The sequence below is a fragment of the Pseudophryne corroboree genome, chromosome 11 (assembly GCF_028390025.1).
Source record: "Pseudophryne corroboree isolate aPseCor3 chromosome 11, aPseCor3.hap2, whole genome shotgun sequence".
Lineage (NCBI taxonomy): Eukaryota > Metazoa > Chordata > Amphibia > Anura > Myobatrachidae > Pseudophryne > Pseudophryne corroboree.
Window position 1 is genome coordinate 290527858 of NC_086454.1, and position 25974 is coordinate 290553831.

The following is a 25974-nucleotide window of genomic DNA, read 5'->3' on the forward strand; positions in this document are numbered from 1 at the left end:
GTGTGAATCTCACCACTCGTTGTTATGTTACTTCTCTCAAGTATGTCCTTTCTCCTTCTTGCACTATTTTACCTATAACTGCCTGTGTGAGGAGGCATAGAGGGGAGGAGCCAGCACACCAGGTGGAATAAATTTTAAAGTGCACCAACTCCTTTGGACCCCTTCTATACCCCATTTTGTTAAGTAAACCCCAGTATCCCATATGGACTACGAGAAAGGGATTTACCGGTAGATATTAAAATCCAGTTTTATTGTCGATTATGGATAATGATGTATTTTGTAATTTAGTAGCTCTCATTCATTTGATGAAATTTAATGGTGCTCTGTAAAGGAACTTGCATCTGTGTTTTACTAACCTCTAAAGTGGGGTAGACAACGTGTGGAACTCCAGCTGCTGTGGAACATTACATCCCAGAATGCATTGCCACACGTTGCCTACCCCTAGTGTACTATATGTTGCTCTACTATATATATGCTGCAAAAGTGTACTGTATATTGATACCCTTGATTAACGTTCTGCTTGCCATGCTTTTGGTTACAGCATCTGTAGTCACTGTGTGCGCACAATACGCTGCAGCGCAGTTCAGGCGAATGATCACATTTAATGTGTCTTCAGGGCAAATCGGATTCTGGCAAGGAGTGTGTAATAGTATCATAAAGTAATATAAGTGTGTAATCATAATCTAATGCCCACGTGCAGGCCTGTCAGTCATGCCAGTCATCTCACATTTGTTTAATAAACTTAAATTGTTTTATTGCACTACCATGATTTAGTGATAACTAAGCCCATTTGCTGTTGAATGTGTCATTGCTCTTGTTAACTTTAGCAGGTTTGTACTATATAATGTTGAAATGAAAGCAAGCAAATGTTAGTAAGAGGACAGTCCATGTTAGCACTGCAGATGTTTACAGAGTAATGGGATTGAGCCAATATGATTTTGAAGTTGTACCTAATAGGTGATGCCCGGCGGGACTTCACAATATGAGGGCAATTCATTTGGTAGTGATGTCCACAATGTGCCAACAACATGGTCAAGTTTGCCTTGAACCCCGCAGAGGTGTACAGGAAAATTGGGAATGTTGGAGGCCATATTCTACTGCACTGAGCATGGCCGCATGTCGCAGAGAATTGAATATGGGCCTAGGTATCTAATACTGGCTGTGGGTATATACTTTTCAGCTGTCTACAGAGGGAGTAAACTATTGCTAGGTACACACTATGCAATATATTGGGGGTAATTCTGAGTTGATCGCAGCAGCAAGTTTGTTAGCAATTGGGCAAAACCATGTGCACTGCAGGGGGGGCAGACATAACATTTGCAGAGAGAGTTAGATTTGGGCGGGTTATTTAGTTTCTGTGCAGGGTAAATACTGGCTTCTTTATTTCTCTACCGTCCTAGTGGATGCTGGGGACTCCGTAGGACCATGGGGAATAGACGGGCTCCGCAGGAGACAGGGCACTCTAAGAAAGAATTAGGAATACTGGTGTGCACTGGCTCCTCCCTCTATGTCTCTCCTCCAGACCTCAGTTTGAATCTGTGCCCGGACGAGCTGGGAGCACCTTAGTGAGCTCTCCTGAGCTTGCTAAATAGAAAGTATTTTGTTAGGATTATTTATTTTCAGAGAGATCTGCTGGCAACAGACTCTCTGCTACGTGGGACTGAGGGGGAGAGAAGCAGCCCTACTAACTGCGGATAGGTCATGCTTCTTAGGCTACTGGACACCATTAGCTCCAGAGGGATCGAACACAGAAACGCACCCTTGGTCGTCCGATCCCGGATCCGCGCCGCCGTCCCCCTCGCAGAGCCAAAAGCCGGCGTGAGAAGCAAGAAGACGTCAAAAGCGGCGGCAGAAGACTCCAGTCTTCATATGAGGTAGCGCACAGCACTGCAGCTGTGCGCCATTGCTCCCACATTAAACCCACACACTCCGGTCACTGTAGGGTGCAGGGCACAGGGGGGGGGGGGGGGGGCGCCCTGGGCAGCAATTGAGAACCTCTTGGCAAAAAGCAGCATATATACAGTTGGGCACTGTATATATGCATGAGCCCCCGACATTATTTTACACAAAATCGCGGGACAGAAGCCCGCCGCTGAGGGGGCGGGGCTTCTTCCTCAGCACTCACCAGCGCCATTTTCTCTCCACAGCTCCGCTGAGAGGAAGCTCCCCAGGCTCTCCCCTGCAGATTCATGGTAGAAAGAGGGTAAAAAGAGAGGGGGGGCACATAAATTTAGCGCAAAATCAATATATGCAGCAGCTACTGGGTAAACACTAAGTTACTGTGTAATTCCTGGGTCATATAGCGCTGGGGTGTGTGCTGGCATACTCTCTCTCTCTGTCTCTCCAAAAGGCCTTGTGGGGGTTCTGTCCTCAAATAGAGCATCCCCTGTGTGTGTGGTGTGTCGGTACGCTTGTGTCGACATGTTTGACGAGGAAGGCTTTGTGGAAGCAGAGCAGGTACAAATGAATGTGGGATCGCCGCCGACACCCGATTGGATGGATATGTGGAAGGTTTTAAATGATAATGTAACTTCCTTGCATAAAAGGTTGGATAAAGCTGAAGCCTTGGGACAGTCAGGGTCTCAACCCATGCCTGCTCCTACAGCGCAGAGGCCGTCAGGGTCTCAGAAGCGCCCACTATCCCAAATTGTTGACACAGATATCGACACGGATTCTGACTCCAGTGGCGATGATGCAAAGTTGCAGCCTAAAATGACTAAAGCCATCCGCTACATGATTATAGCAATGAAGGATGTATTGCACATCTCAGAGGAAAACCCAGTCCCTGACAAGAGGGTTTATATGTTTGGGGAAAAAAGGCATGAGGTGACATTTCCCCCTTCACATGAGTTAAATGAGTTATGTGAAAAGGCTTGGGAATCTCCAGATAGAAAAATGCAGATTTCCAAACGGTTGCTTATGGCGTATCCTTTCCCGCCAGTGGACAGGTTACGCTGGGAATCCTCCCCTAGGGTAGACAAAGCTTTGACACTCTTATCTAAGAAGGTAGCCCTGCCGTCACAGGATACGGCCACCCTAAAAGATCCTGCGGATAGAAAGCAGGAAGGTATCCTGAAGTCTGTTTATACACATTCAGGTACCATGCTAAGGCCGGCAATTGCGTCGGCCTGGATGTGTAGTGCTGTAGCAGCATGGACAGATACTTTATCTGAGGAACTTGATACCTTGGACAAGGATACTATATTACTGACCCTGGGGCATATAAAAGACGCTGTCCTATATATGAGAGATGCCCAGAGAGACATTAGCCTACTGGGCTCTAGAATAAATGCTAAGTCGATTTCTGCCAGAAGGGTCCTGTGGACTCGGCAATGGACAGGTGATGCCGACTCAAAAAGGCACATGGAGGTTTTACCGTATAAGGGTGAGGAATTGTTTGGGGACGGTCTCTCGGACCTAGTTTCCACAGCTACAACTGGGAAGTCAAATTTTTTGCCATATATCCCCTCACAGCCTAAGAAAGCACCATATTACCAAATGCAGTCCTTTCGTTCACAAAGAGGCAAGAAAGTCCGAGGTGCGTCCTTTCTTGCCAGAGGCAGGGTTAGAGGAAAGAAGCTGCACAATACAGCTAGTTCCCAGGAACAGAAGTCCTCCCCGGCTTCCACTAAATCCACCGCATGACGCTGGGGCTCCACAGGTGGAGCCAGGATCGGTGGGGGCGCGTCTCCAAATTTCAGCCACCAGTGGGTTCGCTCACGGGTGGATCCCTGGGCTATACAGATTGTGTCTCAGGGATACAAGCTGGAATTCGAAGTGATGCCCCCGCACTGTTACCTCAAATCGGCCCTGCCAGCTTCCCCCATAGAGAGGAAAATAGTGTTAGCGGCAATTCACAAATTATATCTCCAGCAGGTGGTGGTTAGGGTTCCCCTCCTTCAACAGGGAAGGGGTTACTATTCCACAATGTTTGTGGTACCGAAACCGGACGGTTCGGTCAGACCCATATTGAATTTAAAATCCCTGAACATTTACCTGAAAAGGTTCAAATTCAAATGGAATCGCTCAGAGTGGTCATTGCAAGCCTGGAAGAGGGGGATTTTATGGTGTCTCTGGACATAAAGGATGCGTACCTGCATGTCCCCATTTATCCACCTCATCAGGAGTACCTCAGATTTGTGGTACAGGACTGTCATTACCAATTCCAGACGTTGCCGTTTGGTCTGTCCACGGCATTGAGAATATTTACCATGGTAATGGCAGAAATGATAGTGCTTCTGCGAAAGCAAGGAGTCACAATTATCCCATACTTGGACGATCTCCTCATAAAGGCGAGGTCCAGAGAGCAGTTGCTGATCAGCGTAGCACACTCTCGGGAAGTGTTGCAACAGCACGGCTGGATTCTGAATATTCCAAAGTCGCAGCTGATTCCTACGACGCGTCTGCCCTTCCTGGGCATGATTCTGGACACAGACCAGAAGAAGGTTTTTCTCCCGGCGGAGAAGGCTCAGGAGCTCGTGACTCTGGTCAGAGGCCTCTTAAAACCAAAACAGGTGTCGGTGCATCAATGCACGCGAGTCCTGGGAAAGATGGTGTCGTCATACGAAGCCATTCCCTTCGGCAGGTTCCATACGAGGACTTTTCAGTGGGATCTGTTGGACACGTGGTCCGGATCGCATCTTCAGATGCAGCGGCTGATCACCCTATCCCCCAGGGCCAGGGTGTCTCTTCTGTGGTGGCTGCAGAGTGCTCACCTTCTCGAGGGTCGCAGGTTCGGCATTCAGGACTGGGTCCTGGTGACCACGGATGCAAGCCTCCGAGGGTGGGGGGCAGTCACACAGGGAAGAAATTTCCAGGGTCTGTGGTCAAGTCAGGAGACTTGTCTGCACATCAATATCCTGGAACTAAGGGCCATATACAACGCCCTAAGTCAAGCGGAACCTCTGCTTCGCAACCAACCGGTTCTGATTCAGTCAGACAACATCACCGCAGTGGCTCATGTAAACCGCCAAGGCGGCACAAGGAGCAGGGTGGCGATGGCGGAAGCCACCAGAATTCTTCGCTGGGCGGAGAATCACGTAAAAGCACTGTCAGCAGTGTTCATTCCGGGAGTGGACAACTGGGAAGCAGACTTCCTCAGCAGGCACGACCTCCACCCGGGAGAGTGGGGACTTCATCAAGAAGTCTTCACACAGATTACAAGTCATTGGGAACTGCCACAGGTGGACATGATGGCATCCCGCCTCAACAAAAAGCTACAAAGTTATTGCGCCAGGTCAAGAGACCCTCAGGCGATAGCTGTGGACGCACTGGTGACACCGTGGGTGTTCCATTCGGTTTATGTGTTTCCTCCTCTTCCTCTCATACCCAAGGTGCTGAGAATCATAAGAAAAAGAGGAGTGAGAACAATACTCATTGTTCCGGATTGGCCAAGAAGGACTTGGTATCCGGAACTGCAAGAAGTGCTCACAGAGGACCCATGGCCTCTGCCTCTCAGACAGGATCTGTTGCAACAGGGGCCCTGTCTGTTCCAAGACTTTCCGCGGCTGCGTTTGACGGCATGGCGGTTGAACGCCGGATCCTAGCAGAAAAAGGCATTCCGGATGAGGTTATTCCTACGCTAATAAAGGCTAGGAAGGACGTGACGGCTAAGCATTATCACCGTATATGGCGAAAATATGTTGCTTGGTGTGAGGCCAGGAATGCCCCTACAGAGGAATTCCAGCTGGGCCGTTTCCTTCACTTCCTACAGTCGGGAGTGACTTTGGGCTTAAAATTGGGGTCCATTAAGGTCCAGATTTCAGCCCTATCCATTTTCTTTCAAAAGGAACTGGCTTCTCTTCATAAAGTTCAGACGTTTGTAAAGGGAGTGCTGCATATTCAGCCCCCTTTTGTGCCACCAGTGGCACCTTGGGATCTTAACGTGGTGTTGAGTTTCCTGAAATCACACTTGTTTGAGCCACTTAAAACCGTGGAGTTAAAATATCTCACGTGGAAGGTGGTCATGCTATTGGCTTTAGCTTCGGCTAGGCGTGTGTCAGAATTGGCGGCGTTGTCACATAAAAGCCCCTATCTGGTTTTCCATATGGACAGGGCAGAATTACGGACTCGTCCGCAATTTCTGCCAAAAGTGGTGTCATCTTTTCATTTGAACCAACCTATTGTGGTGCCTGCGGCTACTCGTAACTTGGAGGATGCCAAGTTACTAGATGTAGTCAGGGCTTTGAAGGTTTATGTAGCCAGAACGGCTGGAGTCAGGAAAACTGAGTCGCTGTTTAGCTTGTATGCATCCAACAAGCTGGGTGCTCCTGCTTCAAAGCAAACTATTGCTCGCTGGATCTGTAACACGATTCAGCAGGCTCATTCTGCGGCTGGATTGCCGCCTCCAAAATCAGTAAAAGCCCATTCCACAAGGAAGGTGGGCTCTTCTTGGGCGGCTGCCCGAGGGGTCTCTGCATTACAACTTTGCCGAGCAGCTACTTGGTCGGGTTCAAACACTTTTGCAAAGTTCTACAAATTTGATACCCTGGCTGAGGAGGACCTTGTGTTTGCTCATTCGGTGCTGCAGAGTCATCCGCACTCTCCCGCCCGTTTGGGAGCTTTGGTATAATCCCCATGGTCCTTACGGAGTCCGCAGCATCCACTAGGACGTTAGAGAAAATAAGATTTTGCTTACCGGTAAATCTATTTCTCGTAGTCCGTAGTGGATGCTGGGTGCCCGTCCCAAGTGCGGACTTCTTCTGCAATACTTGTATATAGTTATTGCTTAAATAAGGGTTATTTTATGGTTGCATCAGGGTTATCTGATGCTCTGTTGTTGTTCATACTGTTTTTTTTTAATTCAACAATTTTTATTAGATTTTTATATAGAAATACAAAAAACAGGGAAGACCTTCATGGTACAGACAAACCAAAGACCGGAGAGAAACCGGTATAGTTACAGTGTTCCAACGTAAAGTGCTTTTAAATCACATCAGTGAAATCAACAAATACATATATGGTCGGTAGCTGTGGGTTTGGGTAAAAGGCAAAGGATGGACAATCTTAATCTACATGAGGTCTAAGAAATGATGAAAACAGTACCCGTTTGCGTCTCAGCATACGAAATCATCATATACCCAAGGTCAAGCACCTAGTTTTACCTGAGAGTTCACAGAACATCAATATACCGGAGAGGTCAATGGGGAAGACAATACAAGTATGATCAGTTCCTGAATGAGTAACGGCCAAAGACATCTTAATTAAGAATAATAAAAAGGCATTTCCGGCATGGTTAGCCATTCTAACCAAAGAGAAGGTTCAGTATCTAATTGGCCTCGGACTAAACATACAGCGTGGGGTATTAAGATTAGTATGATTACATTTCCTAGGAAAAGAACAGGAGGTCTCAAAGGAACAGTACATAGGCCTAAGTTATCAATAGTGTTGTTCATACTGTTAACTGGGTACTTTGATCACGAGTTATACGGTGTGATTGGTGTGGCTGGTATGAGTCTTACCCTGGTTTCCAAAATCCTTTCCTTGTACTGTCAGCTCTTCCGGGCACAGTTTCCTTAACTGAGGTCTGGAGGAGGGACATAGAGGGAGGAGCCAGTGCACAAAAGTATTCCTAATTCTTTCTTAGAGTGCCCAGTCTCCTGCGGAGCCCGTCTATTCCCCATGGTCCTTTCGGAGTCCCCAGCATCCACTACGGACTACGAGAAATACATTTACCGGTAAGTAAAATCTAATTTCTCTAACGTCCTAGTGGATGCTGGGGACTCCGTCAGGACCATGGGGATTAGCGGCTCCGCAGGAGACAGGGCACAAAAATAAAGCTTTAGGATCAGGTGGTGTGCACTGGCTCCTCCCCCTATGACCCTCCTCCAAGCCTCAGTTAGGTTTTTGTGCCCGTCCGAGCAGGGTGCAATCTAGGTGGCTCTCCTAAAGAGCTGCTTAGAAAAAGTTTTTAGGTTTTTTATTTTCAGTGAGTCCTGCTGGCAACAGGCTCACTGCATCGAGGGACTTAGGGGAGAGAAGTCAACTCACCTGCGTGCAGGATGGATTGGCTTCTTAGGCTACTGGACACCATTAGCTCCAGAGGGATCGAACACAGGCCCAGCCATGGAGTCCGGTCCCGGAGCCGCGCCGCCGACCCCCCTTGCAGATGCCGAAGATGGAAGAGGTCCAGAAGCAGGCGGCAGAAGACTTTTCAGTCTTCCTGAGGTAGCGCACAGCACTGCAGCTGTGCGCCATTGTTGTCAGCACACTTCACACAGCGGTCACGGAGGGTGCAGGGCGCTGGGGGGGCGCCCTGGGCAGCAATGTATAATACCTTTTTATGGCTAAAAAATACATCACATATAGCCCTTGAGGCTATATGGATGTATTTAACCCCTGCCAGATCTCACAAACTCCGGAGAAGAGCCCGCCGAAATAGGGGGCGGGGCTTATTCTCCTCAGCACACAGCGCCATTTTCCTGCTCAGCTCCGCTGTGAGGAAGGCTCCCAGGACTCTCCCCTGCACTGCACTACAGAAACAGGGTAAAACAGAGAGGGGGGGCACTTTTTTTGGCGATATTACTATATTTAAGCTGCTATAAGGATACAACACTTATATAGGGTTGTTCCCATATATATTATAGCGCTTGGGTGTGTGCTGGCAAACTCTCCCTCTGTCTCCCCAAAGGGCTAGTGGGGTCCTGTCTTCAATAGAGCATTCCCTGTGTGTCTGCTGTGTGTCGGTACGTGTGTGTCGACATGTATGAGGACGATGTTGGTGTGGAGGCAGAGCAATTGCCGGTAATGGTGATGTCACCCCCCAGGGAGTCGACACCGGAATGGATGGCTTTGTTTATGGAATTACGTGATAATGTCAGCACATTACAAAAATCAGTTGACGACATGAGACGGCCGGAAAACCAGTTAGTACCTGCCCAGGCGTCTCAGACACCGTCAGGGGCTGTAAAACGCCCTTTACCTCAGTCGGTCGACACAGACCCAGACACGGACACTGAATCTAGTGTCGACGGTGAAGAAACAAACGTATTTTCCAGTAGGGCCACACGTTATATGATCACGGCAATGAAGGAGGCTTTGCATATCTCTGATACTACAAGTACCACAAAAAGGGGTATTATGTGGGGGGTGAAAAAATTACCTGTAGTTTTTCCTGAATCAGAGGAATTGAATGATGTATGTGATGAAGCGTGGGTTAACCCAGATAGAAAAGTGCTAATTTCAAAAAAGTTATTGGCATTATACCCTTTCCCGCCAGAGGTTAGGGCGCGCTGGGAAACACCCCCTAAGGTGGATAAGGCGCTCACACGCTTATCAAAACAAGTGGCGTTACCGTCTCCTGATACGGCCGCCCTCAAGGATCCAGCTGATAGGAGGCTGGAAACTACCCTAAAAAGTATATACACACATACTGGTGTTATACTGCGACCAGCCATCGCCTCAGCCTGGATGTGCAGTGCTGGGGTGGTCTGGTCGGATTCCCTGACTGAAAATATTGATACCCTGGATAGGGACAGTATTTTACAGACTTTAGAGCAATTAAAGGATGCTTTTCTTTATATGCGAGATGCTCAGAGGGATATTTGCACTCTGGCATCGAGAGTAAGTGCGATGTCCATATCTGCCAGAAGAAGCTTATGGACACGACAGTGGTCAGGTGATGCGGATTCCAAACGGCATATGGAAGTATTGCCGTATAAAGGGGAGGAATTATTTGGCGTCGGTCTATCGGATTTGGTGGCCACGGCAACTGCCGGGAAATCCACCTTTTTACCTCAGACCCCCTCCCAACAGAAAAAGACACCGTCTTTTCAGCCGCAGTCCTTTCGGTCCTATAAGAAGCGGGCAAAAGGACAGTCATATCTGCCCCGAGGCAGAGGAAAGGGTAAGAGAGGGCAGCAAGCAGCTCCTTCCCAGGAACAGAAGCCCTCCGCGGGTTCTGCAAAGCCCTCAGCATGACGCTGGGGCTTTACAAGCGGACTCAGGAACGGTGGGGGGTCGACTCAAGAATTTCAGCGCGCAGTGGGCTTGCTTACAGGTGGACCCCTGGATCCTGCAGGTAGTATCTCAGGGTTACAGGTTGGAATTCGAGAAGTCTCCCCCTCGCCGGTTCCTAAAGTCTGCTTTGCCAACGTCTCCCTCAGACAGGGCGACGGTATTGGAAGCCATTCACAAGCTGTTTTCTCAGCAGGTGATAGTCAAGGTACCCCTCCTACAACAGGAAAAGGGGTATTACTCCACGCTATTTGTGGTACCGAAGCCGGACGGCTCGGTAAGACCTATTCTAAATCTGAAATCTTTGAACCTGTACATACAAAAATTCAAGTTCAAGATGGAATCACTCAGAGCAGTGATAGCGAATCTGGAAGAAGGGGACTTTATGGTGTCCCTGGACATCAAGGATGCTTACCTGCATGTCCCAATTTGCCCTTCACATCAAGGGTACCTCAGGTTCGTGGTGCAAAACTGTCATTATCAGTTTCAGACGCTGCCGTTTGGATTGTCCACGGCACCTCGGGTCTTTACCAAGGTAATGGCCGAAATGATGATTCTTCTGCGAAGAAGAGGCGTATTAATTATCCCTTACTTGGACGATCTCCTGATAAGGGCAAGGTCCAGAGAACAGCTGGAGGACGGAGTAGCACTAACCCAAGTAGTGCTGCAACAACACGGGTGGATTCTGAATTTTCCAAAATCTCAGTTGACCCCAACAACACGTCTGCTGTTCCTGGGAATGATTCTGGACACGGTTCAGAAAAAGGTGTTTCTTCCGGAGGAGAAAGCCAAGGAGTTATCCGAACTTGTCAGGAACCTCCTAAAACCAGGAAAAGTGTATGTGCATCAATGCACAAGAGTCCTGGGAAAGATGGTGGCTTCTTACGAAGCAATCCCATTCGGCAGATTCCACGCACGAACTTTTCAGTGGGATCTGCTGGACAAATGGTCCGGATCGCATCTGCAGATGCATCAGCGGATAACCTTATCGCCACGGACAAGGGTGTCTCTTCTGTGGTGGTTGCAGAGTGCTCATCTGTTAGAAGGCCGCAGATTCGGCATACAGGACTGGGTCCTGGTGACCACGGATGCCAGTCTGAGAGGCTGGGGAGCGGTCACACAGGGAAGAAACTTCCAGGGAGTATGGTCAAGCCTGGAGATGTCTCTTCACATAAATATACTGGAGCTAAGAGCGATTTACAATGCTCTAAGCCTGGCAAAACCCCTGCTTCAGGGTCAGCCGGTGTTGATCCAGTCGGACAACATCACGGCAGTCGCCCACGTAAACAGACAGGGCGGCACAAGAAGCAGGAGAGCAATGGCAGAAGCTGCAAGGATTCTTCGCTGGGCGGAAGATAATGTGATAGCACTGTCAGCAGTGTTCATTCCGGGAGTGGACAACTGGGAAGCAGACTTCCTCAGCAGACACGATCTACACCCGGGAGAGTGGGGACTTCATCCAGAAGTCTTCCACATGATTGTGAACCGTTGGGAAAAACCAAAGGTGGATATGATGGCGTCTCGCCTCAACAAAAAACTGGACAGGTATTGCGCCAGGTCAAGAGACCCTCAGGCAATAGCTGTGGACGCTCTGGTAACACCGTGGGTGTTCCAGTCAGTGTATGTGTTTCCTCCTCTGCCTCTCATACCCAAAGTACTGAGAATTATACGGCAAAGGGGAGTAAGAACGATACTCGTGGCTCCGGATTGGCCAAGAAGAACTTGGTACCCGGAACTTCAGGAGATGCTCACGGAAAATCCGTGGCCTCTACCTCTAAGACGGGACCTGATTCAGCAGGGACCGTGTCTATTCCAAGACTTACCGCGGCTGCTTTTGACGGCGTGGCGGTTGAACGCCGAATTCTAAGGGAAAAAGGCATTCCAGAAGAGGTCATTCCTACACTGGTTAAAGCCAGGAAGGAGGTGACTGCACAACATTATCACCGCATTTGGAGAAAATATGTTGCGTGGTGTGAGGCCAGGAAGGCCCCCACGGAGGAATTTCAATTGGGTCGATTCCTACATTTCCTGCAAACAGGATTGTCTATGGGCCTCAAGTTGGGGTCCATTAAGGTTAAAATTTCGGCCCTGTCGATTTTCTTCCAGAAAGAATTGGCTTCAGTTCCTGAAGTCCAGACTTTTGTAAAAGGAGTACTACATATACAGCCCCCCGTTGTGCCCCCAGTGGCTCCGTGGGACCTTAATGTAGTTTTGGATTTTCTCAAATCCCATTGGTTTGAGCCACTCAAATCGGCGGATTTGAAATATCTTACATGGAAAGTAACCATGCTACTGGCCCTGGCTTCAGCCAGGAGAGTGTCAGAATTGGCGGCTTTATCGTATAAAAGCCCATATCTGATTTTCCATTCGGACAGGGCAGAACTGCGGACGCGTCCTCAGTTTCTGCCTAAGGTGGTGTCAGCGTTTCACCTGAACCAGCCTATTGTGGTGCCTGCGGCTACTAGCGATTTGGAGGATTCCAAGTTGCTGGACGTTGTCAGGGCATTGAAAATATATATTTCAAGGACGGCTGGAGTCAGAAAATCTGACTCGCTGTTTATACTGTATGCACCCAACAAGCTGGGTGCTCCTGCTTCTAAGCAGACGATTGCTCGTTGGATTTGTAGCACAATTCAACTTGCACATTCTGTGGCAGGCCTGCCACAGCCTAAATCTGTCAAGGCCCATTCCACAAGGAAGGTGGGCTCATCCTGGGCGGCTGCCCGAGGGGTCTCGGCATTACAACTCTGCCGAGCAGCTACGTGGTCGGGGGAGAACACGTTTGTAAAATTCTACAAATTTGATACCCTGGCTAAAGAGGACCTGGAGTTCTCTCATTCGGTGCTGCAGAGTCATCCGCACTCTCCCGCCCGTTTGGGAGCTTTGGTATAATCCCCATGGTCCTGACGGAGTCCCCAGCATCCACTAGGACGTTAGAGAAAATAAGATTTTACTTACCGATAAATCTATTTCTCGTAGTCCGTAGTGGATGCTGGGCGCCCATCCCAAGTGCGGATTGTCTGCAATACTTGTACATAGTTATTGTTACAAAAAAATCGGGTTGTTCTTGTTGTGAGCCGTCTGTTCAGAGGCTCCTACGTTGTCATACTGTTAACTGGGTTCAGATCACAAGTTGTACGGTGTGATTGGTGTGGCTGGTATGAGTCTTACCCGGGATTCAAAATCCTTCCTTATTGTGTACGCTCGTCCGGGCACAGTATCCTAACTGAGGCTTGGAGGAGGGTCATAGGGGGAGGAGCCAGTGCACACCACCTGATCCTAAAGCTTTATTTTTGTGCCCTGTCTCCTGCGGAGCCGCTAATCCCCATGGTCCTGACGGAGTCCCCAGCATCCACTACGGACTACGAGAAATAGATTTATCGGTAAGTAAAATCTTATTTTTTTACACTGCAGTTTAGATTTCAGTTTGAATACACCCCACCCAAATGTAACTCTCTCTGCACATGTTATATCTGCCCCTCCTGCAGTGCAGATGGTTTTGCCCAACTGCTAACAAATTTGCTGCTGAGATCAACTCAGAATTAGGCCCATTGTCCGTTCAGTGCACCTGTGTGTGTGTATACAGAAGATATATCCGGGGCTAAAACCTGTCAGATTTGGCCACGAATCCAACAAAACACATGGATCCGTGGCTAATCTGCCGATCCACGTGCTTTCCGACAAGTCAGATTTTCTGACTTGTCGGATAAACGGTAGTTTAAACTCCTGTTTATCCGACAAGTCAGGAAATCCGACTTGAATTGAATACAGCCCTATATAGGGGTTCAGTATGTTTGACTGGCGGAAGGGATGCCGGAAGTCACAATAATGACGCTGACATCCCGATCTTTGAAATCCCAACAGGGGAGTGTATTTTTCCCCCTTCCCCTAACCCTCCCTTCCCGCAGCCTAACCCTAACCTCGCCCCTTAGTGCCTAACTTTAACCTCCCCGCGGTGGTGCCTAAACCTAACCCCACCCCGCGGTAGTGGCTAAACATTACACTCTTCTCCCCCCATTCCCCCCAGTGGTGTCTAACCCTAACACCCCTTCCAGGGTGGGGAGTTAGGGTTAGACACCACTGGGGGAAGGATAGGGTTGGGCTGTGGTGAAGGGGGGTGAAGAGTGCCTAAACCTACCCCCCCCCCCAGCCTTCCACTATCTAACACTAATTCTCCCCCCTCAGCCCTAACCCGATTGCTGTACTTAAGGTTGGGATGCTGGCTGTCTGAAAGCTGTATTCTCACGGGTGTCTGTATTCCGACTGCCGGGATATTTAGGTGGGTCTATGTTTGAGCTCAGTTATCATTACTAAAGCTTATCTGTAAGGCATCACAAAACCCTGCAATGTCTTACAGCTAGTATAACAGCCTACAAATTCTGATCTGCTTTGTACTGCTTGGTCACATAGCCAGACTGCACAAACCTTCAGCCATGACCAGTAATCACTCCTTCCTAAGCTTACTGAACAAAAGCGAGCATGCTCATAATTGGCAGGGGGATTCCCTTGAGGTGAGGATGGGGTCTACAGTATGTCATCAGAACATGACTGACCGCTTTGGCCTGGTCCTGACACTTGCTAGTGACATGTAAGCATGTATATATGACTTGGGAGAAGAAACATAAGAAATAGATGGCAAATATATATTAAATAGCACAAAATTCCATGGTGGCACATTGATCTGCAAACCATCGGCTTTAAGCATAAAATAGCTGGTTTTCATAGAGGTGTGGTACTACCCTTTCAAATCTTGGAAGGTGCAGGTTCTAGGACTAGCTAAAAGAAACCATCTTACCTTGTACAGTGCCACAGAATGGATTTAGATAACTTCTTATGCTCTCATACGCGAACACCTGTATGTTTTCTCTCTTGTAGTGCTTGTTGGTAACAACGAGGACAGCTCATGTTGTGTTGCGGTAAGTACGGAATGTTCCTGAACTTCTAGTCAGAGTGAATCTGTGCAGAGGTATTTTACAAGCTCCAGCTCTGCTGATCAGAGGTCTCCGCTCTTTAGAGGAACCCACACTGAGGAAGTGGGACTTATGGGATTAACAAAACCTAGATATAACTAAGACAAGATAGGTTCCATGTCTTTTAGCATAGGTATTAGCTCGGGCAGCAAAATGATAAAGTCCGCTCTGATAGTTATTCCGATAGTTAAACTTTTTAGGAGTCACTTAAACTTCATGTGACTCTTACTGAGCCTATTCTGTTCAGTCAGATCTGTGTGGTTTGGTCTTGTATAGATGGTGTATGTGAGCACATTATCCTATATAATAAAAAGCTAACTCTGGTCCTAACCTCTATGGGGTAATTCAAGTGTTTTGCATATTTGCGGCCACTAGGTGGCTCCTGAAGGAGCAATTCAAGTGTTGATCCGTTCAGGCATGCACAGCTGCCGGCGTTGACATTACTGTTATGTTATGTTCTGTCATTTTGACGGGCTTGTAACTAGTGATTACATAATTGAACAGGTTTCACTCGTCTAAAGGTGTGTACACACGGTGAGATAAATCTATAAGATTTTGACTATGTAGTCAAAATCTTATGAAAAGTTAGTGCACATCTTAAGGTGAAAGTCACCTTGCGATCCCGATTCGGTGCCGATGCACGGTCCCGCGCAGTCGGCATCGCAAGATAAGAGACTGTGCAGGCAAGTCAATTTTGACTATCTCTATAGAAGAGATAGTCAAAATTGACACTTAGCCAAAATCGCACATAGTCAGTATCGCAAGCACATAACGAGTGTGCTTGCGATACTGACTATGTGCCGACCTAGCCCCTGTCGCATTGTGAGAATCGGACATAGCCGAATCTCACCGCGTGGATGGGCCATTAGGCAGCTTGTGATACAGATTCGATCCCGATGCGCGCTCCCGTGGGGTTGGTATCCTAAGGCTAGATAGACTGTGCAGGCAAGTCAATCTTGACAATCTAGTGTACTATCTAGTACAAAGTATAGTCAAAATTGGCACTTAAGGCCAGTACTCACCAGCCGATGTTGGAGAGATGTGTGCTGAGTGAACCGCTCAGCACACATCTCCCCCCCCCCCCACTCAGCACAGCGCGATATGTACTGAGCGTGCGGGGGAAGACGGGGGGGGGGGGCGCTCATTTCACCCAGCAGGTGAAGTGAGCGACCCTCTAGATTGGCCTGCATGCAGGCCAATCTAGCACCAGCGATAGCGATGCGCGGGGCTGCGCATCGCTATCGCTATGAGGGGTACACGCGGAGAGATCACTGCTTAAAATCTAAGCAATCTAGTCAGATTGCTTAGATTTTAAGCAGCGATCGCTCCATGAGTACTCCCCCTTAGTCAAAATCGTACATAGACAAAATCTCTAGCATAGATAATAAAAATCTGTGCTATCTAGGCTCTGGGGGAGTTCAAGGGAAATTGCGTAGTCAAAATCAGGCATAGCAAGGATCTCACTGAGTGTACACACCTTTATAATCAAATCTTACAACCAGTACAATACAATCTGGTCAATTATCAATTGAAAGTCCTTTTGAAACAAGTGGGACTCCAATTAGCAGGGATGCAAACCCCATGGCTAATTGGATTCCCCCCAGGGCGGTGATATGACAATTACCTCGCCTGATTGCTTTGCATGTTGCCATGCTACATATTTAAGTCAGAATATTTCATACATCTAGCTTATTCAGGTTTCACCTTAGCATTAGGTAATGTTTGTTCATGCTGCTTGCGTTGTATTGGAGCTGAATAGCGACAAAGGGGTATATTTACTAAGGTGCAGGTTTTTTTAGAAGAGATGTTGCCCGTAGCAACCAATCAGATTCTACTTAACATTTATCTAGCTGCTTCTAGAAGATAATAGAATCCGATTGATTGGTTGCTATGGGCAACATCTCCACTTCAAAAAAACAAAACCACACTTTAGTAAATATACCCCAAAGATTCTGCACAATGCCTGTATAATGCAGTGAAAACATTTAATTTCTTTTGTGTGTCCTTCATTAATGTTTATCAATGGCAGTTACAGATGTCTGAAGTCCATCATGCTAAATGCAGCTAATACATCTGTTTATGCAAACTGTAATTCAATTTGTTTGCTTTTGTAGTTATGTGATTCACCTTTGGGACCTGAATCACGAAGGAACATGGGAAGGCAAGGGGACATACGTATATTACACAGACTTTGTGATGGAGCTTGGTCATCTGTCTATGGATCTGATGCATCATATTCATATGCTGGTCAGTATAGATTTCCCCCTCTCAGTCTGGCTACTCCATACTTAATAGGCCAGCTTTGTGCTTCATGTCCTACAGTTATGTTTCATGAGTGTCCTGTATTTTGCCATATGGTCATCTGTTTTTTGTACTGAGCTTTACAGTACTTCTCACTATATGGCGCTGTGTAAATTTGTGGCATCAAATAAAAAAAGATAATTATAGTAATAAGTAAGGGCACAAAAATGGTCTTGTTGGAAGAAGGCTTCTCTTATGAGGTTGTTACTAACTCTGTAAGCAGCGGCCATTCCTGTGCTGCCAACGCACTGGTTAGTGGGTCATTGCCCAACACTTAATGCACTTTCCCTAATAGCCGTGTTTATCAGGAAGCTGTGGACCTTGCACTCATTGCCTGTTCTCTCTTTCTTCCCTATCTCAGTTATTTGGGAATATTTGGTTGTCAATGGCAAGTCTGGTCATCTTCATGCAGCTGCGCCACCTTTTCCACGAACTGCAACGCAGACTACGACGCCACAAGAATTATTTGCGGGTCGTCGGGAACATGGAGGCTCAGTGAGTTTTTGTGTTATGTTCAAACAATAAAATGTGATGGAATATGTTGGTGCTACATAAGTAAACATTATTGATAATATATATATATATATATATATATATATATATACACATTTTATATCTAAATAAAATATATAATTTTCAGTTCCAGGATTAAAGTTCCCCTGTTACCTATACAGAATGGTGACAGCTGTCCCAATATTCATGCAACTTTTGCAGTTGGCTGTAGTGTAATGATGCGTAACTTTATCCCACAAAATACATGACTCCAATGTGTATAGGTAAAGAGGGCTCTGAACTATTACTTGTACTACTAGGTTCAGCTTAACAACGATCCTGAATAATTGTTTCCCACATCTTGCTTGTACTGAGATCTTCCCATGCTGATGTGCACTGCTGATCCTGGTAATGTTATGTTTTCTTTATTAGTTTTGCTATTGCCACTCCTGAGGAACTGGAAGCGAATAATGACGACTGCGCCATTTGCTGGGATTCTATGCAGGCTGCGCGCAAGCTGCCCTGCGGGCATCTGTTCCACAAGTAGGTCTTCTATGATCTGTATGGCTTCATGAATGTAATCCTCGTGTTTATTAGGTGTAGATTTTGTAAGAAAAGAATAATCTAAAAAGGTTGTACCGTAGCTTACTACTCCATGGGTTTATATGTGGAGTGTGCGTTATAATCTATTTTGCGTATAAATGAAAAAGACAAGATCACCATGGATGTAGGTGGAATTAAGAAATTGTATCCAACGACACACAAACCAACAGTGTTACCAAAATAAAAAAATGTATAAGACCAAAACTGCTCCTAATCCTACGTGCAACCAGTGCTGGTTACTCAGATCAGGGTGTTGCTCAGGTAATGTAGGTGACTACTTGCTGAATGACGTATAAATAGCGTAATATGACTTCTGCAATGGTAAAAACACAAACCACCTCAATGATAAGTTGACTTGAATTTCACAATTACACAGGTCCACAGTGCATTAGTCAGAATGCGCAGTATTTCAGTAACACGTACTACCGCACTATGGGGCTAATTCAGAACTGATCGCTGCTGTGCGTTTTCAGGTTTGAACTGCGCCGACGGCTGTCTCAGCCCTGCGATCGCCTCTGCCTCAGGCAGTGTCGGGAGGGGGCGGGCCGGCGGCGTTTGGCTGGCATTTAGGGGGCGCGGACCTTTGGGGGGGCGGGCCGCGGTGGATGCGTGACGTCACACGTAGCCGCTGCGACTCTCACAGCGACGAGTAGCTCCTGCCAGCGGCAGGAGCTGCACTGGCAGGGAGCTATGCTTTTGTACTTGTGCAGGGGGTCGGGCCTGACATGCGGGGCGGACTAGCCCTGTGCTGGCCGTCCCCCCGCATGGCAGGGAAGCTGATCGTAGAGGTGCTAAATTTAGCACCTCTACGATCAGGTCTGAATTAGGCCCTATATCTCAGTGTATCAACAATAGAGGTATATAGCCATGACTTGGCAAATATAAATTAAAATAAAAGGTAACTGCACTGAATGAAAGCTCTTAAATGTTATGATGGTACAGTATAAGACCTATCTACTAGTAGTCCACGCTGAGGGCAACGAGTCATTCCATACGAAGTGGTCCATTGACCATTTTTTTTTTTTAAATGAATTTTTTTTTAGTTATCTCCCCTATATTTTCAGTCTCAAATTAAGCTTGAGACTGAAGTGGAACTGGACTTGTATCATAAATTACTTTCTAAAAGATTAAATTTTTCAATAACATTTTTTTAATGAAAAATTGTTATAAAAGAAGTATATATTTTATTTTGTCCCTACCAGTGCTGAAATATTTGCATTTGCATAAATGCCTAAAAACACAAAAATTGCTTTCTGCCTTGATTTAAAGATGGCCACTATTTCGAAAAGGAAGCAAGTAAACAAATAATACTAGTGGTTTTGAACTATTGGCATATAGGGGAGATAACCAGAGCTGAAGTTGAAGATGCCAGACGCGAGTGAGCAGTCGAGTCCCGTGCAACTCTGCTAGCATCGGGCGTCTTTTTGTTTGCTGAAGATGCATCTTAGTCGCACCAGGAGACTGTGCTGATTTGATTTAATTTGCGACACTTGTATAACTGTGTGGGACTGAGTCCATGGGGATCATTCCGACCCGATCGCACGCTGCAATTTTTTGCAGCCGTGCGATCGGGTCACAACAGCGCATGAAAATGTGCAGGCACTACGGCTGTAGCCGGGCAGCGACGAGAAGAACGAAGAAAGCGTTCGCAGCGGCGACTGCAAGAAGATTGACAGGAAGAGGCTGGCCAGGGGTGTCAACTCACCGTTTTCTGGGAGTGTCGAAGAAAACGCAGACGTACCCGGCCGTTTGCAGGGAGGGATCCTGATGTCAGCTCCAGGAAGGATCATCGCAGCGGGTAAGTCTTGAGCTGTTCAGAGACTGCACAAACTTTTTGCTTGTGCAGCTTTCTGCACAGCCGAAGGCAGCCCTGCATAGCGATTTCCCCCTCCTCCATAGGCGGCAATTACCTGGTCGTAGCAGTGCATAAAATAGCCTGAGTGCGACCAGGTCGTAATGATCCCCTATATATGGAGCTTAATGGAACGTGTATTGAAAAAGCAGCTGGTACATTGTAGCACTTCGTGTGCAGATTCAGAGATTCGGGGTCATTCCGAGTTAATCGCTCACTACCAACTTTTTGCAGCCGTGCAAACGCATAGTCGCCGCCCACAGTGGAGTGTATGTTAGCTTTGCAAGTGTGCAAACGCTTTTGCAGCCGAGCACTACAAAAACAGTTGTGCAGTTTCTGAGTAGGTCTGAACTTACTCAGCCCTTGCGATCACTTCAGCCTGTCCGGTCCCGGAATTAACTTCAGACACCCGCACTGCAAACGCTTGGACACGCCTGCGTTTTTCCAAACACTCCCAGAAAACAGTCAGTTGACACCCATAAACGCATTCTTCCTGTCAATTTTCTTGTGATCGGCTGTACGAATGGATTCTTTGTTAAATCCATTGTCCAGCACGATCCACTTTGTACCCGTATGACGAGCCTGCGCATTGCGGTGCATACGCATGCGCAGTTTTACCGAGTTTTGACCTGATCGCAGCGCTGCAAAAAGTTGCTAGCGAGCGATCAACTCGGAATGACCCCCACAGTCATACACTGATACACAAGTACAGCATATCAAATTAATCAGCACAGTCTCCTGGTGCGTCCCAGCCCCATCACGTTGCTAATACTACGACGCATTTTTCGTCAAAAGACGCCTGGTGCTGGCAGAGTCTTTTGGTATCCTGCGCACCTGGAGGGGCTGTTTGACGCAACTGTAGCAATGATGTAGGAGGACACATCTGTATAGTAAACATCAGTGCTGTGAACTAAGATTCTTGCTCCAGAGTAATTATGAGCCCGCCTTCTCTGAGATTTAAAAGTATTTCCAGTAGTAACTCACCAGTGCAGGTTCCTGTGCTGTTAGTGCAAGACTGATGATCTCAGAGACTTTAGGACTATAGAGTAAGCAGTGTAAATATTTTATAATGGTACAATGCTTATTCAGTCCATTAACCATAACTCCATGGTGATTGAAGAGGTCATTATTTTCCGAGTCCGTATCCGGTGTCACAAATCACGCTGTTATGGCCTCTCACCGGATCATTTACCGGTGTCCCCGTTTCATGTCTCAATTAGCCAGAGGTATATAAGAACTACCTTGTGAGTAATGCAATGTGGTCTTTAGCCTGCTAAGATGCTTCCTGTGAGCTCCTGCAGTTTACGGTCTAGAGACTTGAAGTGCCATACCATCTTGCTGCGTTACTGGCTGCTGCATGCCGGTTCCATTCCGGTGTCTCCTGCATTGTGGTTCCATTCTGGTGTCTCCTGCATTGTGGTTCCATTCCGGTGTCTCCTGCATTGTGGTTCCATTCCGGTGTCTCCTGCATTGTGGTTCCATTCCGGTGTCTCCTGCATTGTGGTTCCATTCCGGTGTCTCCTGCATTGTGGTTCCATTCCGGTGTCTCCCGTATTGCGGTTCCATTCCGGTGTCTCCCGCATTGCGGTTCTATTCCGGTGACTCCTGCATTCCGGCTCCGTTCCGGTGTGTCCTGCATTCCGGCTCCGTTCCGGTGTGTCCTGCATTCCGGCTCCGTTCCGGTGCCTCCTGCATTCTGATTTAATTCAGGTGACTCTTTCAGTCCATTTCTACAGTATTCCTCAGCTGTGTGTTTAGTATCCAAGTTCCATATAGTTTCTAGCTGCACCTCCAGTGCCTACAATCGCCAGCAGCTATTTATTATCTATCAACATCACACAGTTGTTTCTGCTTCCACTATTGTCCATGAGTAGAATTAGACCATCCAGTTTCCACAGCGTTCCTTTAGCTCCAACCCAGCCCAAGTTCACAAACAAACACATATGTGACATCTAGAAAGTGACGGAGCAAGCAATATTCTTCCTTAATGACGATGATGCCATAGACTCCATTATATGTAGGTGTTGTTGTGGCATTATAATTATGTCATTGTTACAAAGCAAAACCCATGATTCTTGGAATGATGATGTTTTACGGGTCACTTAGGTAGTGGGCCCTTATCCACACACACAAAAAAAAAAGACTGGGTTATTTTTTAATTATTATAGTTTTACCCCAGAAATTAAAAAACAATACTATTAAGTTCAAAACCAGGTGTATTCCTGATAACGCTCTCAGCGAGGAAGAAAGCAGTTTCCTCAGTCTCCACTACTTTAGATATCTTCCTGATGAAGCAGTCAGTTTGCCTGTGAAATGCGTGCCAAAGCATTCCTAGAGCAATAGCACTCTCTTACCTAGAGTTTTAGTTGAAGTATTTCTCTAGCATCCATAAGGGATATTGGGGGAAACTAGTAAGATGGGGGTATAGACGGGGTCCAAAGGAGCCAGTGCACTTTAAATTTCTTCAACTGGGTGTGCTGGCTCTTCCCCCTCTATTCCTCCTCCCACATGCAGTTTAGAAAAAGTGCCCTCGGGAGAGGATGCACATCTCTGCAGCTCCAGAGAGTTTTCTTCAATGTCTTTTAAAACTTTTATTATTCTCGGTATGCTGTCTGGGTAACGGAAAAACCTGCACCATGGGAGTTAGGAGGGAGAGGGGGGCGGTCACCGGCCTTACTAGGTACAGAGCCACTTCTACGCCGCAGGACCACCTGAGGGGTTGTTGTTCATCGGGGCACTGCGCCTTGGCTGTCACACCCCTAATGCTGCCTGAAGGTGGCATCGGTGGTGAGTACAAACCGGGGGCCCCGCTAGGGGGGTCCCCCGGTTCAAAGTGCAGCTAACCACAGGTGCGGCGTACGGGACCCTCCCTGGGTGGTCCCGATAGGATCCATCGTGTGTAAACTTGCACAAAACTGCTTGACTAGCACTTGTGTTATGTTTTAAGCTGTTCAGGAGTCTTTGCCAGTAAAAAAAATATGTACAGCTCCGCTGCCATTGGAGGGGGCGGAGCTTTCTCATAGCGGGACTTGGAGCGTTTTGGCACCACCTTCTGCTTACTGCAGCCATCTACAGCACACACACACAGCGCTTCCTGCCTCACAGACACGCTGGAAAACTGGTACAGGGTGTAGCAAAGGGGGAGAGCCGCTTGTGTACACTATCCTGAGCATATTTAGGATTGCAATTATTAGTGTTTTACAGAGCTGACAGTCTCACTGGGGCTGTGCAGCTGAGGGTGTTCTGGTATCATCCCTCTCTCTTTGTCTCCTCTCACATATAATAGGGCAGGCTTGCATTATAACGGGCTTCCTACGCTGTCTGGTATCCTAGCAGCGCTGCTGGCTTCCGGGTTGGTCCGGTCACGTGACCCGGTCTTTTCGACGTGGGAAAGAGTCTTCCTGATGAAGTCTTTGAATCTGTAGTGGTTCTTTCTTTGTAGTTCCTCCAACGCGTTTCAACCTTTCGGTCTTCCTCTGGGAGTGCAGAAAACTCAGCTACTGCAACAAGCTGTTGCAGATTTAGCTGCTTGGGCAGATGCACAGCCCCCCCTCTCTCCTGCAGGTCTCCAGAAGCGTGGTTTACCTGCACTGCTATCTGATACAGATGATGATATACAAGATGATGGGGATGTCCTTCTGGATACTGTGGCCCAGAAGGTATTCCTACCAGAGGACAAGGCGAAAACTCTTCAGGAGATGGTCTGCATGGTGCTCCGACCTACTCGAGTATCCGTACATCTCTGCATAAGATTGCTGGGAAAGATGGTTGCCTCATACGAGCCAATCCAGTACGGGAGCTTCCATGCCAGAACGTTTCAGTTGGACCTCCTGAGCAAGTGGTCCGGCTCACATCTACAGATGCACCGGATGATTTGTCTGTCACCTCAGACCAGGTTTTCCCTCCTGTAGTGGCTACAGTCCTCCAATCTCCTGGAAGGCAGGAGTTTGGGGAACCAGAATTGGACCCTCCTCACGACAGATGTGAGTCTAAAGGGCCATACACACTGGAAGATATTTTTGAAAGATAATGACGATTGTGAACGATATATCGTTCACATCGTCTAGTGTGTATGGCCCTCCAATCAACGATTTACGCACACGCGCTCGTTGATTGGAGGTCGGCGGTTGGCCGTGCTGCCTGCTGAATGTGAGCAATGTCACTTGTGACATCGCTTATCACGGCATGTGTGTACAGAGCCGCAATGAGCGATGTCCACAATGTGACATTGCTCACCTCCCCGGCAGCGGCTCCCTCCCTATGTCGGTCGGACCCATACCTAATATTAGGGACCCCCAGTGACTGAGAAGCCTTGCCGATTGGCCTGGGGGCTTAACCCTATATCTGCAGATATACGCAACTAAGATCTCCATATTATCTGATTATTATGTAGTATTATTTTTCACTCAGTGTGCATTAGGGAACACAAATAGTTTTTTTCTTACACAGAATTACCCCTCCCTTTTAGCACCTGAGTGATATCACAATCTGATTGAGCAGCTTGCCAATATATGTGCATTGTATTTAGAGAGGCATGGATGGGTCAGCATTAGGAGGGATTGCTGACTCCAGAGTGCCATTGGAGAAGTTAAGGTTGTCTCCAGGTAAGCGGCTCTCAGATGCTGTTAGAGCCATTATCATGTGGCCTTACACTGGGCATTCAGACCCAGACATATATGTAATTATTTATGGGGTGGGTGTGGGGTGCGGTGGCCCCTATGTCTGTATGGCTGGGCGGCTTCAGGTCGGCACACCCTAACACTTTATTAACACTTATGATTTTATTTATCACTTTGTATCTATTTTTGTATTATTTTAATCACACTTCACATACATAGCACTTATGTGCTTCTTATTAACTTTCACCTGTGTGCCGACCTGGGGTAGCCGACCTGTGCCGACGTGATGGGGTCATGCACCCCGGACCCATACCTAGTATTAGGGACCCCCAGTGACTGAGAAGCCTTGCCGATTGGCCTGTGGGCTTAACCCTATATCTGCAGATATACGCAACTAAGATCTCTATATTATCTGATTATTATGTAGTATTATTTTTCACTCAGTGTGCATTAGGGAACACAATTTTTTTTTCTTAATTAAAATATGTAAAAAAGGTGCCAATTCCAAAGATATCTTTCGTCTTTCAAATTGTTTGAAAAATTGCTTAGTGTGTGCACTCAATTTCGTTTGTCAGGGCTCTAGGAAGTTCAAGGGAAATTGCTCATCGTCCACATTGTTCATATTTCACATTGGTCATGTCTTCTAGTGTGTAGGGCCCTTAAGAGGATGGGGAGCTGTCACCCAAGGGGCGCAGTTCCAGTGCAGGTGGTCAGGCCACGTAAGCCTTCTTCCAATCAACATTCTGAAACTTTGGGTGATCTACAATGCTCTACTTCAAGTCTCTCCTCTACTCAAGGATCACGCGATCCAGGTACAGTCGGACAACGCCACGGTGGTGGCATATATCAGTCGACAAGGAGGGACAAAAAGCAGAGCCTGCATGCGAGAGGTGTCAAAGATACTCCTCTGGATGGAAAGAAATACCAGAGCCTTGTCGGCAATCTTCATTCCGGGTGTGGACAACTGGGAGGCGGACTTCCTGAGTTGTCATGATCTCCACCCGGGAAAGTGGGGGCTCCACCATCTAGTGATTCAGCAGATCATCGACCTGTGGGGTTGCCCACAAATAGACATGATGGCTTCTCGTCTCAACAAGAAACTTCCCTGGTATTGCTCGTGGACCAGGGACCCTCAGGCGAGGGCAGTGGATGCACGTGCATCGCCTCGGCTTGTCTACCTGTT

At 47.4% G+C, this 25974-nt stretch overlaps 1 protein-coding gene across 1 annotated transcript in view; it reads left to right on the top strand.

The window, feature by feature from the left end:
* Positions 1–25974, top strand: part of AMFR (autocrine motility factor receptor) — a 138058-nt gene that overhangs the window by 63396 nt on the left and 48688 nt on the right. The window contains exons 5-8 of the mRNA XM_063945442.1: positions 14830–14870; positions 17039–17171; positions 17587–17720; positions 18150–18260. Of these exons, the coding sequence (XP_063801512.1) occupies positions 14830–14870; positions 17039–17171; positions 17587–17720; positions 18150–18260 (419 nt within the window). The remainder of the gene's footprint in view (positions 1–14829; positions 14871–17038; positions 17172–17586; positions 17721–18149; positions 18261–25974) is intronic.